We start from the raw sequence: 14779 nt of genomic DNA, 5'->3' as shown, positions 1-14779 counted from the left end.
CCAGCTTTACTTCTTCCACAATTTTATTTAAAAAATGTGGGTTGTACCCCTTCTCTTCGAATCTTCTTGTTAGGACTTTAGACTGTGCCAAAAAGTTCTCAGTATCAGAGCAGTTCCGCTTCACTCGCATAATTTGGCCTTTGGGAATGTTTTTTAACCATTGTGGATGGTGTCCACTGGTGATTGGCAGATAACTATTTCTATCTGTGGTTTTAAAAAACACTTTGGTTTCTAATTTGTTATTTTTCCGGTAAACAGTTACGTCTAAAAAGTTAATAGTCTCTTCATGCCATTCTGACGTTAATCTGATGTTATTATTATTGATGTTTAAAACGTTAAAAAAAATTTGTAAAGACTCCTCTGGACCTGACCAGATAAAAAATAAATCGTCAATAAAACGTTTGTAAAAAATAAGTTCAGATCTCCTTTTGTTAAAAATCACTTTGTCCTCCCACTCTGCCATGAATAGATTCGCAATACTTGGGGCGAACTTTGCTCCCATTGCTACGCCTCTCTTTTGTATATAAAACTCATTTGCGTACCAAAAGTAATTGTGGGAGAGACAAAAGTTCAATGCATGGCATATAAATACTTTTTGGCTGTGGGGGAGCTCGTCTCTTTGGCTTAGAGCCCAATTTAGGGCCAACATCGCATCATCATGTTGTATGATGGAATAAAATGAGGATACGTCTCCTGTGACGAGTATTGCTTGTTGGCCCTCCTCTAAAGTGACATTGTGCAAATAATTTAAAAAGTCCTTAGTATCTTTCAAGTATGATTTTGTCATTCTCACTCTTTTTTGTAAAAAGTTGTCAAGGTACTGTCCCATTCTCGCAGCTACTGAATCAATGCTGTTGACTATTGGTCGAGCTGGTGGTTTCACTGGATTCTTATGTATTTTTGGTAAGGTATATATTGTAGGTATTTTGCTACTTGTTGGAAGCAAAAAATGTGCCTCTTTCTTGGAGAGCACCCCTGTAGTGGCTCCAATTCCTACCAATATTTCCAGTTGATCCCTAAAGGCTTGAGTGGGGTTCAAGTCCAAGCGCTCATATGTAGTCGTATCAGAAAGCATATCTAGAATCTGACCGTGATAATAGTCTTTCGGAAGAATCACTACTCCTCCTCCTTTATCCGCCGGTCTGATAATTATGTCTTTCCTTTTTTCCAGTAGTTCTATACCATCTTGGATATGTTTGATATTGACACTTTTTTGGGGTTTAAGATGACCTAAATCCCGTAATTTGATTCCACATGCAACTTCGCACCCCACCCCAACCTATAACTATTATCAACCATTAAATACAGAATATAACGCTTATACCAATGCTCCACCACCGCGTCCTTTTTTAGGGAGAGGTGGGAGGGGACTGAGAAGGGGGACGGCCCATCCACACAACAGGGGGAGACCATATCCACACCCCCCCCAGAATTACAGAGACCAAGAATGGAGAGACAATCAGACACACAATCCATGGCCCAGAGAATATCCACAATCAAGAAATACGGGACCGGAGGATCAGAGGATCAGAGGACCAGAGGATGCAGGGCAGGAAGGAGGGCCCAGAAAAAGAAGTCGTCAACACTAACAAATGGGATTTTTAACTTAAGTACAGTAGAATTGACTCACAAAGAATTGAACATTTTAAACATGGGTCTAAAATGTGGTATAAAAAAGCCGGTAAACAAATTTGACGTATACATAGATGTGCATAAATACATCAGAAAGTTAAATATAAAAAAGTATTTTGTGGGTTTAAACACACAGATCATGCCAATTAATAACCACCAGGGGGTAGTCAATAGCGGATTAAAGAATAAATCTTTATTTAATCCGCCAAACAAACCGAATCACCAGGTGGAAGTATTTAAAAGTCTAGTATTACGGGATTTAGGTCATCTTAAACCCCAAAAAAGTGTCAATATCAAACATATCCAAGATGGTATAGAACTACTGGAAAAAAGGAAAGACATAATTATCAGACCGGCGGATAAAGGAGGAGGAGTAGTGATTCTTCCGAAAGACTATTATCACGGTCAGATTCTAGATATGCTTTCTGATACGACTACATATGAGCGCTTGGACTTGAACCCCACTCAAGCCTTTAGGGATCAACTGGAAATATTGGTAGGAATTGGAGCCACTACAGGGGTGCTCTGCAAGAAAGAGGCACATTTTTTGCTTCCAACAAGTAGCAAAATACCTACAATATATACCTTACCAAAAATACATAAGAATCCAGTGAAACCACCAGCTCGACCAATAGTCAACAGCATTGATTCAGTAGCTGCGAGAATGGGACAGTACCTTGACAACTTTTTACAAAAAAGCGTGGGAATGACAAAATCATACTTGAAAGATACTAAGGACTTTTTAAATTATTTGCACAATGTCACTTTAGAGGAGGGCCAACAAGCAATACTCGTCACAGCAGACGTATCCTCATTGTATTCCATCATACAACATGATGATGCGATGTTGGCCCTAAATTGGGCTCTAAGCCAAAGAGACGAGCTCCCCCACAGCCAAAAAGTATTTATAGGCCATGCATTGAACTTTTGTCTCTCCCACAATTACTTTTGGTATGCAAATGAGTTTTATATACAAAAGAGAGGCGTTGCAATGGGAGCAAAGTTCGCCCCAAGTATTGCGAATCTATTCATGGCAGAGTGGGAGGACAAAGTGATTTTTAACAAAAGGAGATCTGAACTTATTTTTTACAAACGTTTTATTGACGATTTATTTTTTATCTGGTCAGGTCCAGAGGAGTCTTTACAAAAAAATTTTAACGTTTTAAACATCAATAATAATAACATCAGATTAACGTCAGAATGGCATGAAGAGACTATTAACTTTTTAGACGTAACTGTTTACCGGAAAAATAACAAATTAGAAACCAAAGTGTTTTTTAAAACCACAGATAGAAATAGTTATCTGCCAATCACCAGTGGACACCATCCACAATGGTTAAAAAACATTCCCAAAGGCCAAATTATGCGAGTGAAGCGGAACTGCTCTGATACTGAGAACTTTTTGGCACAGTCTAAAGTCCTAACAAGAAGATTCGAAGAGAAGGGGTACAACCCACATTTTTTAAATAAAATTGTGGAAGAAGTAAAGCTGGTCCCCAGAGAAATGTGTCTAAGGACTAAAGAAGAAACGACAGGATTAGTCACCACAACCAATAATTCAAAGCAATGGGGCTTCATTTCCCAGTTTCATAGCCAGTACAAAGAAGTTGAAGCTATCTTTAACCAGCACTGGCATGTGCTCCTATTAGATAAGAAACTGGGCCCGATAATACCGCAAAAGCCTGAATTTATTTATAGGAAAGCCCCTAATCATGGTGATTTGGTGGTAAAGAAAATTTTAGATTTGCCAAACAAACCTCCCACATTCTGGGACAAAAATGGCTTCTTTTCATGCAGGAAGTGCAAACCGTGCAGGGAACTGAAACGTCTACAAAGAGGACTGGATCATTTCTCGTCTCCCTCCAATAATCGAGAATTTGAAATCAAACAATTCATTACTTGCAACAGTAACTTTGTGGTATATGCCCTCAAATGCCTGTGTGGTTTGTTATACATTGGACGAACCAAAAGACTGCTTAGGATCAGGATTGCCGAACACATCAAAAATATAAGAAATGGGTTCACAGATCACAACGTGTCTCTCCATTTCAAATTAATGCACAACCAAGACCCGTCTGGTCTGGAATTCTGGGGAGTTGAACATCTGGAAGCACATTGGAGGGGATCTCATAGAGTTCGCGAGCTATCCAAACGCGAAACAAGATGGATCTATTTAGTGGATGTTTTAGTGCCGAAAGGCCTTAACGTAGAAGTAGATATTAACTGCTTTATCAGTGATACATAGTCATCCTTCACCCCACCAATGAAGACATCATCTATTATCTATCCAGTAATTGGTTCCATATAGCTATGATTATGATTATCATTATGACTATCTATCCAGCAATGGTGTAATTTTGTGAGGGATCGCCACAAACGATCTCTTCACCCCTTTGAAAAAATAGGGTTACTAGACTATTAGTCATTTCCTCACTTAGGGTTATCATTCAATGTCAGTCAATATAACCATCATATACACATATATACATACAATTTCTGATGAACATAATCTACATGTACTAGCTACCTCACTTCCTCCATCGTTTAAATTGAACGTAAAAGTACAAAGGTGATAAATAGGTCATATCAAATAAATCAATTAATAAAGAAAAATTATTCAGCGCTGGAATGTAAATATAAACTAAAAAATGCAAGCCAGCACTAAGGTAAATTCAAATAAAACACCTCACATTGACATCTAATAATAATAGTGCAGCGCAAAACAAACAATTTTAAACTATACATACAGAAAGTTAAAACATATGATATATGATATATAATTAAAAATTATATAATAAAGTCCATATAAAGTGCTCAAGTGCAAAAAGATGATCCAAATCGGAATATAATAGTGCAAAAATCCAAAGGGTGATATCCAGAAGGAACCTCCACCAAATAGCAGGAATGGCCTCTCACCTTACAACTTCGACCTGCAATAGGTCACAAAGCATAATCAGAGAACCACCTGTTCTCAGAGGACAGCAAGCAATGCAGCAGTAGAACCACGATATCAGTCAGACTCAGGATCAGGACATGGCAATCAGGGCATAAAAAACAAAGGAGAGGAAATCTAGTGCTCTCTGAAGCCAAAATACATTTATTTAAGAATAAAAAACGAATACACTCACTGTATAAGCACTCTCAAACGAGTGCAGCGAAACAGCATAAAACATCCATAAAAGCATGGGTTTCAGTCTAGGTCGGCGATCGCGGTTGACGTCTCATGTGGCCCCTTCCCCTCGAGGGGAAGGGGCCACATGAGACGTCAACCGCGATCGCCGACCTAGACTGAAACCCATGCTTTTATGGATGTTTTATGCTGTTTCGCTGCACTCGTTTGAGAGTGCTTATACAGTGAGTGTATTCGTTTTTTATTCTTAAATAAATGTATTTTGGCTTCAGAGAGCACTAGATTTCCTCTCCTTTGTTTTTTATGCCCTGATTGCCATGTCCTGATCCTGAGTCTGACTGATATCGTGGTTCTACTGCTGCATTGCTTGCTGTCCTCTGAGAACAGGTGGTTCTCTGATTATGCTTTGTGACCTATTGCAGGTCGAAGTTGTAAGGTGAGAGGCCATTCCTGCTATTTGGTGGAAGTTCCTTCTGGATATCACCCTTTGGATTTTTGCACTATTATATTCCGATTTGGATCATCTTTTTGCACTTGAGCACTTTATATGGACTTTATTATATAATTTTTAATTATATATCATATATCATATGTTTTAACTTTCTGTATGTATAGTTTAAAATTGTTTGTTTTGCGCTGCACTATTATTATTAGATATCAAATAAATCCACAGATTAAGTATGATCATGGTGGATTGGACCTATATTCAAATGAAGGGCTATGCACGGAATAATATATATATGGGAACATTTTCTGGTTTTACATATTTATATGTGTGTATATATTGGTATTGTTGGATGGGTTTATTTGTATATGGTTATTTGTATATGGTTTTTTATATATGATTTTATATATGGATTAATTTTTTTTTTATATATATGTGGATCAATTGATTTTAATTTATATATTCAAAGTATTTTATGGATTTACATGCTTGATTTATGAATTTTATAGGGGTGCTATATATGCTATAATTTTAAATAATTTATAGAGTAAGTGATTTTATACTGTTATAGAGTGCTATATATAGACGTTTATTAGTTATATGTCTTTGCATCTCTCCACATCAATTATATGAACGTTGTTGCCACCATATGTGTGGCCACAGGGCTATCATATAGGCGGTTACCTGGAACTAAGTTATACTATGGATAGTGGGTAGGGACTGAGCCATCTTTCCCACCAAGTATCCGCTCTCAATTAGAGATGGATCATATACACTTGGTCACATAGCTATAAACATCTTATGTATTGTTATAATTTTTTGTTATACAGCTACAGTCAGCATATCAGTGCGCGCCGCAATCCCAGTTATGGTGGTAACACCTTTGGGCATGAGTAGCGCAGTACGTAATACATGCTTAGACTTCCGCCCTTACTAGTGAGGATGTGAGCAATCACGTCCGAGCATTACGAATGACGCGAATGACGCAAGTGGGCGTCGATCATTCGGTGATGACGGGCGGTGCTGCTCTATTTAACTCCGGTCTGTGCCTGCGAGAGTTACGCCCTCAGTTGAAGTCCGGAAGTGACGAAACGCGTCAGGGCGTGACTCTCCAAACACAGCAACCGGAAGTGACGTGTGCGCTCCACGAGGAAAGAACCAGGAAGCCGCCGAGAGGATATCCATCAGAGCGGTCTTCAGGGTCAAAACCGTGAGCCAAACACAGATTTACATTACATGCCTGCTTTTTATCAGTATATGGTACGCATATTACTAAAGGGGAAAGCCTAATTGGGGGATTTTGTTTAATAAATCTTTTTTAAAAACGGTACTACTCTATATGAGCTTTTTTTCCCTCATATACATATGCTGAATATCATTATATGGTGAAAATCTGACGAATAAGGTGGATTACATGCTGTTTTACATCTACCATCTGGTAAGTGTATCCCCTGAAGGGGTTTCCTTATCCCCCACGTGGTGAACAACAGTGGTGATTGGAGCACATCTTTCTTACCTCAACACTGTCTAGGATCACAGCAAGCGTAGAGTTTGCAGCGCTGCTGCAGGACTGTATTGGACTCTATGAGAGTCATTTCACTACATTTTCTGCTTTATACACTTTTGACTGTTTCTTTTTTAGCAGCTGCTTTTATCCATGGGATTTTATCATTGATGTTGGACAATTTTAGTGTTTATATCCTAAAGCGCAGAGCTGTACATAAATAAGTTGCGCCTATTACTATTATTTCTGTACATTTACACACTGACTTACATGTCTGTGTGTACTGACACACACACGTGTCAGTGTGTGTACTGACACACACCCCCCCCCCCCCCCCGTGCCGGCTTCGGGCTGAAACCCCTGTTCTTTTTGCCACCTAGCAAAGCCCCTGGGACAGGGTAAGTATTATTCCTTATCTGTGCACCCCTAGACTAAACAATCACTTGGGGGGGGGGGTATTTTGTCCAATTCCAACAACTTAACTTTAAGAATTGTATGGATTCTTGGATAAATATATTTTTTAATGTAATTTTTATCTAAGACATAATAAATTAACACAGCTTTATTCAGACACATGGTGACAGCTCACATGTCCAGTCACAGCTGCTCTATCGGTTGCAGTTTCTCTGAGCACCTAAGCAGGGGATGAGTGGAATTTATATCCCCTGGGAGTGTATTGGAGTCCAGGGGATAATGGAATGATTGTTCAGGGGATGATGAAAGCCTGGTCAACGTTGTAATGTGGTGACCATGCATCCAGTCTTTTTCTGGCCAGATTTTAGAGCCCTCATGCCACAGGAATCCCGACTCCTGTCAAAGGTTACCTATTCCTCTGAATCCGTTTACCACACAAACTGCCCCAACCATACACTGGGCTCTCTGGGGCTGTTTGTCAGGATTGTCACATATTAATAATGCAGTTAGCTGCTCTCTGCTGCTGAAAATTCCAAATAAATGGCACATGAGAAAGTATAAAGTAACAAAAGCCATAATAAATATGCACACATCACCAAGTACCGTATATGAAGACCTACAACACCTGATTTATCTAACGACCAAGTTATTTGAATCATTTATTTTTTTCTCTAAAACATCTGTAAGTTTGAGCATTGAAAACCTATTTACAATTTTTTTAACTGTAGGGGGTATCAGTGTTGCCAGTGTCGCCAACCAACCAGATTGAAATGTATTGACACAAAACAAAAAATTTACTGGCACAGCCAAGTTTTTACTGGCTTTTCCAAAAAGTTAAAAAATTCAAGTTTTAAGTGCAATTTTCAGTATGTAGGCTACAAACAAGTACAGGTACAATGTGCAATTAGCTATGTGAGATATTAAGGCTAAAAACATATTTCTAATGTATTTTCAATATAGTAAATAGGCAGCTCAGGGTCAGGAAGGACAAGAAGTGATTGGCCAAGGCACACACATGAAATTCACTATCACAGTGACACTGACAGCAGTGTGCAGCAGCACATATGATGATGACACCTCACTGACACTACACAACCCCTCCTAAGTCATAGTGACAGTCTCTCTCCACATCAGGTGATCCCTTTAATCCAGTCCAAACAGCACTAACAGTCCCACTCCCGGCTGGCCTTGCTCCCTTCCTGCAGACCCACACTCTCAGCTCCAGACGCTCTGCTCGGTTCCCTTGCACCATGGCATCACACAACACAGTCAGGCACCTTCGTTGCCAGAAACAGCCCCCACTGGCGCCACCCGAACACACTGTAGCAGACACTCGGATGGTAACACAGAAAAAACTGTAGAATCAAAGAAAACTTCAACACTCCAACCCTCCCATTGCTCCCACTCATATGCTGGAATCCAGTACTGGCTTGAAGTCCGTCACTCCTCTACACATCTAGGTATAATGAAGGCTTTTTTTCAGGTAGAACTTGGTGGAATCAACCTCTGGCTCAGACCCTTTGGTGTCTGCTCACCACAATCACGTGTGTAACCCCCCTGAACTCTGCACTCTGTGTGTAATGCAATCTTGATATTTAACAACCTTTAAGACCCTCCTACCAGGGGTCAAGTCCTGGGGAAAAAAGTGTGGGAACTCCCACCCAAGATTCACCCCCACCACCCAAAAAAATAAAAATAATACGCTCATATGCATAATTACTAAACCGCATGTTTTTTTTCTTCGATCCACTGTAATCCTTAGTAATCCTTTATGTTACTGGCCGCTTCCTGTATATGGATTCATCGGGTAGCGGGATTTAGAAAGAACTTACTTCTTTCTAAATCCTGCGATAACTCGCGGCAGACCTCTGCAATGTCTCCTGGGAACAATGACAAAAGCTACCTGATGAATCCATATACAGGAAGCGGCCAGTAACATAAAGGATTACTAAGGTTCGCCTGCCCCTGACAGTGACTCGAGCTGGGCATCGCCGCTTAGTGAAGGATTGGCTCGGGAGGCTCGGCTGCTTTTGGCTGCTCTAGTCCTGCAAAGAGAACTGCGTTCCTGCTGTGAAAAAAGTGCAGGAACTCCGTTCCCACGCGTTCCCGCAGGACTTGAGCCCTGCCTCCTACTGTTCGTGAATGTGACTGACCAAACAAACTATTTTATGTGATTTGGAGGGTGTGGTTGGGGGAGGGGTTTTGGGGCATTGTGGTTGAGATCCAGCACCTATTATTTGAGAAAAAAAGCCCTGGGTATAATCCAAAAGAAAAACAGTACATCAGCGATGTCTTCACAGACAATATTTGTGTGCGGCTTTTTCTTTGGATTTTACCAAGTGACACAGAAAGTTTCAAAAATGCAACCAGAATAATTGGTGTCACTCTGCTGGTTATGCATTGAGGAAGGTCCTTATAAAACAGAGTAGCTGAAAATATTTTTTGTTTTTCTAAGGGGACTTTTACCAAATATGTAATTTAAATACTGTATAAGTGTGCAATTATGCCAATATGTAGCATTCCATGTGACCTCTTCTACATGTCTTCAAATTCAAGTGTAGTTTCATTGGACTTTGAAAAAAGTGTGTTTTCAAAGAGAACAGTCCTACCTGTAAAACCAATAAAAATCTACAACTTATGCATCAAAATTATATACAATAAAGAAAAATAAGTGGAACTACAATAACTGGTGTGCTTATCACTTAGCAAGAAGCAGCTCAATCCTTTGATTTCCTGGCCTCCAAAAAAATGTTTAGATGTTGCATTCTTTCTTCATCACTATTTTCTAATGAAAAAAATATTGTGAAATGTGCGGAACCACAAAAGTAAGTGCATGAAGGTCACACATGATATTTAGGACATGTGCACACAGGCACTTGTTTGCTTTTTTCTGCAATACAAGTCCAATGGGTATGCAAAAGCAGGTTAGAACCAGGTCAGAAGCACTTCAAACTCATCTCAAACTGGTCTCAAATGCAAGCCGAATATATATATTACTCCTCACACTTAGAGCCTGATTAACTAGAGAGTGAAGTAAGTACAGTACAGTAAAGAATACCTTCACACATCACAGAGCATATTCAAACCCAAGGACAGGGCCGGACTGGCCTACCGGGATATCGTTAGATTTCCCGGTAGGCTGCCTGTCCTGTGGCCGTTTTCAGTTGTGGGGCTGCAGTGCTCCCTGTCTTCTCTCTCCTGCTCCTGTGTATCATCACGGAGCTGGCTGGCTCGGTCTGTGTTCGGCGGTAACGCTGCAGCACGATCCCGCCCCCCTAGACCGGCTCATGTAATAGTAGATAGAATCAGTGTTCAGCCTATCACACAAGAAGGTCTAGGGGGGCAGGACCGTGTTACAGCATCACCGCCAAACACAGGCCTGCCTGGCCAGCCAGCTGAGCTCAGTGATGATACATGCTAGATGCCCGCAGTACCTATGTGACTGAATAGGGGGATCGGATTCGGCAGGGGGGGTGCATATAGAGGAAATGAGCTGTCTATATTCCTCCATACAGCTGCTGAATGCTTGCAGGAGGGAGAGGAGGAGAATCAAGCATTCCGCAGCTGCATGGAGGAATATAGAAAGATAATTTCCTCTATATGCAGCCACCGTGCCTCTCCTTCTATCCAGTTCTCCTTGAAGCTCCCCCCCAGTGTTCTCCTCCCCTACCACACTCTCCATCCCCTCCCCACAGTTCTCTCCACCCCTGTTCTCCCCCCAGTGCTCTCCACCCCTGTTCTCCCCCCCTGTGCTCTCCACCCCTCTTCTCCCCCCAGTGCTCTCCACCCCTGTTCTCCCCCCCTGTGCTCTCCACCCCTCTTCTCCCCCCAGTGCTCTCCACCCCTGTCCCCCCCCAGTGCTCTCCACCCCTGTTCTCCCCCCCCAGTGCTCTCCACCCCTGTCCCCCCCCAGTGCTCTTCACCTCTGCCCTCCCAGTGCTCTCCACCCCTGCCCCCCCAGTGCTCTCCATCCCTTTTTCCCCCCCAATGCTCTCCGCCCCTGTCCCCCCCAGTGCTCTCCACCCCTATCCCCCCCAGTGCTCTCCACCCCTGCCCCCCCCCAGTGCTTTCCACCCCTGTTCCCCCCCAGTGCTCTCCACCCCTGCCCCCCCCAGTGCTCTCCACTCCTGTTCTCCCCCCCTTCATGCTGTCCACCCCTGTTTCCCCCCGTGCTGTCCACCCCTGTCCCCCCCCCAGTGGTCTCCACCCCTGTCCCCCCGTGTTCTCCACCCCTGTTCTTTCTGCCTCCCCCAGTGCTCTCAAGCTCCACCCATCGCTCTCCATCCCTGTTCTTTTTGGCTCCCCCTCCAGTGCTCTCAAGCTCCCCCCCAGCACTCTCCGCTCCCCACCCCTGTACTCTCCACTCCCCCTGCATTTTGCCCCCACCCACGTGCTCTCCAACCCCGCCAGTGCTCTCTCCGCCCCCCCTGCATTTTGTCCCCACCCATGTGCTCTCCAACCCCGCCAGTGCTCTCTGCCCCCATAGTGCGCTCCAGCCCCCCGTACTTTCCACCCCTGTTTTTTCTGGCCCCCACTGGTGCTTTCAAGCTCCCCCCATTGCTCTCCGCTCCCCAGTGCTCTCCACTACTCCCCCCTGCTCTTTGTATCCCCCAGTGCTCTCCTGCCCCTGTGCTCTCCACCCCTGTTCTTTCTGCCCCCAGTGCTCTTAAAATCCCCCCCAGTGCTCTTTACCCCCACACTCTTAGCCCCCTTAGTGCTCTCCAGTCCCCCACCCTCTCAGCCTCCCGTGCTCCCCACACCTGTTCCTTTTTGCTCCCCCCAGTGCTCTCAAGCCCCCCCCAGCACTCTCCGCTCCCTACCCCTGTGATCTCCACTCTCCCCTTCTCCTTGCCCCCACCCATGTGCTCTCCAACCCCGCCAGTGCTCTCCGCTCTCCAGCTCCCACCCAGTGCTCTCACTTCCCCAGGACCAGAGGACAGGCTGACTGGGGGCAGAAAATGAGGATGGCTGAAGGTGCAAGTGGCCAGGGACCACTCCATCTCACAGCAAACAGATCCTCTGGAAGGAGCACTGTCCCCATCTAAAACGAGAACAGCCCTGCCTGCTGATGGCGATCATGGATATCCTGCTGGCATGGAAGGTACCGTACCGAGCATCAACAACACACCTTCCCACAGACAGGGACTTCAGACTGGGACATGGGGCATAGGAGGGGCTGCAATGATGGGCACAGTGAGGCTACATTCGTGGGCACAGTGAGACTACATTCATGGGCACAGTGAGGCTGCAATTATGGGCACAGTGAGGCTGCAATGATGGGCACATTGAGGCTGCAATGATGAGCACAGCGAGGCTGCAATAATGGGCACAGTGAGGCTGCAATGGTGGGCACAGTGAGGCTGCATTTGATGAGCACAGTGAGGCTGCATTTAATGAGCACATTGAAGCTGCATTTGATGAGCACAGTAAGGCTACATTTGATGAGCACAGGGAGGCTGCATTTGATGAGCACAGTGAGGCTGCATTGATGGGTACAGTGAGGCTGCATTTGATGGGCACTGATGAGGCTGCATTTCATGGGCATTGATGAGGCTGCATTGAGGTCAGTGGCGGCACCGCTAGGCCAGTCTGAGGGGGGTCACTGATGTAAGGGGGAAGTGTATACGATAATGTAAGGGGGCACTGATATAAAGGTTTCCCCCTTATATCAGTAACCAACCCCCCTTACCTTAGTGTATTCTTTCTTCGGAAGGTGGTCCCCCCACATTCTGAGTTCCTGGGGTCCCCCTTGATGATTGACCATTTTTACTACTTTTAACTGGAATTTGCTTTTATATATATAAAGCCCTATGTGATTTCATATCTGTCTTATCTATATATAATACACTCTTCAAATGTTCTTTAAAATGTATGGTTTTCCCTTTCATGAACAAGAAAATAATGACGCTGTGCTGTTACGCTGGTATAATAATGCTGTGGAGCTGGTATAAATTTTTTTTCCAGGGCTGGTTTTTATTCCCAGTCTGGCCCTGCCCAAGGAGAAAAGATTTACATATTGCAACTTACCAGTCAGAGCATCTATACCTTTCCTTATATCCCTAAAGAAAATTGAGTACTGTCAGTGATACTTTTTTTATTTGCACTAACATACAATTTTTCAGGACAAGCTTTCGGGGTGTTACCCTGAAGAAGGGGTAACACCCCGAAAGCTTGTCTTGAAAAATTGTATGTTAGTGCAAATAAAAAAAGTATCACGGACAGTACTCAATTTTATCTATCACAATTGCACTAATACGGCTACAATCACGTCTTATATCCATAACATAAGAGGGCAGGTTTTATGCAGTTTACAAAGGAGAACTAGGAAGGCTGATAATACTGTTTGAGGTTTCAGTTCAATGTGCAGGAAGTGCACAAGGACACAGGTTTTCTGTCAGGATCAGCAGCTATTTTCAGTATTTATTTGCCTGAAAAAAAGACCAATGCAGGCAATGCTTCTAAGGAATGGTATACAACAATCCATTGCATTTTTGTTTTTGGGATATAATGTACTGTACTTTAGGAAAATCTGATTCTAGAATAAAAATCTACAAAATATGTACCATTTTGTGCAAGAAACTACCTATATTAACAAGTTTTAACTCAGGATAAGAAAAAAATATTTTCTATAAAGTAATTATATTTTATTTACTATCATTGTCCTAGAGATGTTTATCTTATTTCAAATGTGTGATCTAGATTGTTTAAAAAAAATATTAAAATAATTTTATGGAAAGTGTGTACTTACCATCACGATTTTGCAGCTAGTACAGCCCTTTATGAAACCTGAAAAGCAAGTGATTTTTTGTAATGTTAGCATTCCACTTCACTGGTAAATTAGCTTTGATTGTGCTTCCTGTAGTCACAGAGTTGTGAAATTTCATCTCTTTTGAAATGCTTCTTTATACTATAGGAAATGTGATAACATTTCTTTAACCTGTTGCAAACCCAAGTCAAGTAATGACAGAAATGGCTTTTTAAACAATGTAATCTCCAACAGGATATTCACGGTTGCAAAGAAATGCAATAAGATGAAAAAACAAAAACAAAGCAAGCATTTGTGAAAACACATCAAAATTGTGGATTTGCAAAATGATAAATTTTGAAAGAATCTATCAGGCCCCGTACACACGAGAGGATCCATCCGCTGAGCGGATCGGTTTCAGCGGATAGAGCCCCTGGTGTGTACGTTCCAGCGGATATTTCCGATTTCCAGCAGATAAAAATTTGTTAGCATGCTAACAAATCTATCCGCTGGAATCGACAGACTCACCGGATCGATCCGTCCGAACCCGTCCCTCGCATGCGTCGTAATGATTCGACGCATGCGTGGATTTCCTTATATGACAGCGTCGCGCACGTTGCCGCGTCATCATCGCGGCGACAGCGCGACACGTCACCGCGGTTGAATTCCGCGCAGATTTGGATCCGATGGTGAGTACATGCCAACGGATCCAAAGCTGCCAGAGGATTTATCCACGGATAAATCGTGTGTACCAGGCCTCAGAGCAGGAGAGATAGCTTTTGTGGGTTTCACTGGGATTGATTTACTAAAGGCAGTGCCGGCACAAGGTCACCTAGAGCCCAGGGCGAACATGCCAAACTGTGACCCCCCCCCCGAGCATTATGTGTCAGCAAAAATCCCCCCCCCCCA

At 43.0% G+C, this 14779-nt stretch overlaps 1 protein-coding gene across 3 annotated transcripts in view; it reads right to left on the bottom strand.

Moving 5' to 3' along the window:
- SELL (selectin L) overlaps positions 1-13977 on the bottom strand; it is a 195627-nt gene extending 181650 nt beyond the window's left edge. For all 3 annotated transcript variants that reach the window (XM_040359713.1, XM_040359715.1, XM_040359714.1), the window contains exon 1: positions 13874-13977. In XM_040359713.1, coding sequence (XP_040215647.1) covers positions 13874-13945 — 72 coding nt within the window. In that variant the 5' untranslated portion in view covers positions 13946-13977. The remainder of the gene's footprint in view (positions 1-13873) is intronic.
- Between the last annotated feature and the right edge of the window lie 802 nt (positions 13978-14779).

This window comes from Rana temporaria, chromosome 7, assembly GCF_905171775.1.
Source record: "Rana temporaria chromosome 7, aRanTem1.1, whole genome shotgun sequence".
In the NCBI taxonomy this organism is placed as follows: domain Eukaryota; kingdom Metazoa; phylum Chordata; class Amphibia; order Anura; family Ranidae; genus Rana; species Rana temporaria.
The sequence above is the reverse complement of the archived record's forward strand: the minus strand, read 5'-3'. Positions and strand labels throughout refer to the sequence as shown.